At 41.8% G+C, this 2,500-nt stretch overlaps 1 protein-coding gene across 7 annotated transcripts in view; it reads left to right on the top strand.

Moving 5' to 3' along the window:
* f (espin protein forked) overlaps positions 1-2,500 on the top strand; it is a 395,866-nt gene that overhangs the window by 318,538 nt on the left and 74,828 nt on the right. For all 7 annotated transcript variants that reach the window (XM_070140332.1, XM_070140335.1, XM_070140333.1 and 4 more), the window contains one exon: positions 388-571. In XM_070140332.1, coding sequence (XP_069996433.1) covers positions 388-571 — 184 coding nt within the window. The remainder of the gene's footprint in view (positions 1-387; positions 572-2,500) is intronic.

Raw genomic sequence — 2,500 nt, 5'->3', positions numbered from 1 at the left:
ACCTTTCTTTCTCTCCCTCCTAATGCTTCTCCTCCTTCTCTTCTTCCTCCTCCTCAAGTCGCATAATTTTCCAATACAATTTTTTCTCTAACAATCTAATCTTATATTCTGAATGTTGCCATCGTTGACCACATAGGCCTACACGTATTCAAATGACTACCAACCTTTCTTTCCCGTTGACCACATAGGCCTACACGTAAACAACTGATCACCAACCTTTCCTTCTCTCTCTCCTTCGCAGTGCCACCGTTGACCACATAGGCCTACACGTAAACAACTGATCACCAACCTTTCCTTCTCTCCCTCCTTCGCAGTGCCACCGTTGACCACATAGGCCTACACGTAAACAACTGATCACCAACCTTTCCTTCTCTCCCTCCTTCGCAGTGCCAACTCCCAGATGGACAACAGCGTGACCCCCGTGTACCTGGCAGCTCAGGAGGGCCACTTGGACGTCCTACAGTACCTGGTGGAGAGTGCCGGCGGACGTCTCGACCTCAGGGCCAAGGACGGCATGGCACCCTTGCACGCGGCGGCGCAGATGGGGTGCCTCAACTGCCTCAAGTGGATGGTGAGTTGAGGTTTAAGGGTGTATGTTGGGGGTTTAAGGGTGTATGTTGAGGTTTTAGGGGTGTATGTTGGGGTTTTAAGGGCGTGTTGTGTTGTTAAGGGTGTATGTTGAGGTTTTAACACTAAGGGAGTATTTTGAGGTTTTAAGGGTGAATGTTTAGATTTTAGAGGTGTATGTTGGGGTTGTAAGGGCGTGTTGTGTTGTTAAGGGTGTATGTTGAGATATAAGGGCGTATGTTGAGGTTTTAAGGGTGTATGTTGAGGTTTCAAGGTTGTATGAGTGAGGTTTTAAGGGTGTACGGTTAGGATTTAAGGTCGTATGTTGAGGTTTTAGTGGTATGTGTTATTTTTTTTTTCTAAAGATACATATTCATTAATTTAAAAACAGTAACAGTGGTAATATTTAGAATTCTTACACTGATAAAGATGATAATGATCACTACCATCATAATCACTATTACTTCCCTTGTTATCAGAATCATTATCCTGATTTATCCTCTCGACGCTTCACCATCACCATCATTTTCATCTTCACCATCACCATCATTTTCATTCAATGGTGTCACTTTATCGATATAAAAATCTGAGGATATAAGTAAGAATTTTGCTATGACATGAGAGAATAGGGATAGAAAGGGAAGAGAAGAGGAGAGGGAGAGGGAGAACGAAAGAGAGGGAGGGCGTGAGCTGAGAGGAGAGTAGAGAGTGAGTGAGTGAGTGAGTGAGTGAGTGAGTGAGTGAGTGAGTGAGTGAGTGAGTGAGTGAGTGAGTGAGTGAGTGAGTGAGTGAGTGAGAGAGAGAGAGAGAGAGAGAGAGAGAGAGAGAGAGAGAGAGAGAGAGAGAGAGAGAGTGGGAGGATGGGGTAGACAGTCGGAGACGGATAGGGAGAGAGACAGGGTAGAGAGAGTATAGAGAGAGGGGAGAAGGGGAGGAAGAGAGAAGGAGAGAGGGAGGGAGGGGTAGACAGCGACGGAGAGGGAGCGATAGAGATTGAGAAAGAAAGAAAGAGAAGAGACCGAAAGACCGCGAGAAAGTATTCGCCGAAACCAGATTACTCACCAAGGATGCAAGCAGCCACACTTCCCACATTATCTCAAGGTCGACCTCCACTCCACCCTCCCGTGTTCTTCGTCTTTCCCTTGACGTTTTGTTCAAGTTCTTGCCCGTGTTCTCTCGCGTTCTTGTTCTCGTTCTTCTGGCCCGTCGCGTTGAAAAGGGGAACCGTGGAATAACTGCACGGTGAACGGCAATGGATCGTGTGCGTTTTTTAGAGTAGACTTTCACTCGAGTTGTTTTTGCGTGTGTGTCTGTGTAGCATGATGGGATGAAAAGGTATACAGGTTTGTTATTTTTTGCATAAAATTCAGTTCGTCTGTGTTTTTAGGACGTAAATTCAACGTCTTGTAAAAATATGTTTTTTTTATTGATTCACCGAACAGTTGAATAAAATGTTTCTTCTTCCTGATTTGTCAATATATATATATATATATATATATATATATATATATATATATATATATATATATATAGATAGATAGATAGATAGATAGATAGATATATTATTTACGCATCGGCAACATTGACTTTAGAATATTATTTAGTTCATCTACGTTTAATTCCATCTATATTTATTATATAAATATAAATATTACAAATGTCAATTTCGCAGAATTTTAATTAATTACATTCCCAATCCTCTAATAAAACCCTTCGTCCACCGACAGATGTTATAGGCTTATTCGACATACCTTATAAATAATCGCAAAAAAAAAAAAAAAAAAAATGCGATAGGCTTAATGAACATTTCAAATTTATGTTGTATTTTTTTTTTTAATGTTTCCGGTGGTCATATATGCACTCGCTCCCCCGTGACTGTGGACCAAGCGGTGCATATAACCCCAATTAAACCGGAAATAGTTGCTTTACACCT

This window comes from Penaeus vannamei, chromosome 26, assembly GCF_042767895.1.
Source record: "Penaeus vannamei isolate JL-2024 chromosome 26, ASM4276789v1, whole genome shotgun sequence".
Lineage (NCBI taxonomy): Eukaryota > Metazoa > Arthropoda > Malacostraca > Decapoda > Penaeidae > Penaeus > Penaeus vannamei.
The sequence above is the reverse complement of the archived record's forward strand: the minus strand, read 5'-3'. Positions and strand labels throughout refer to the sequence as shown.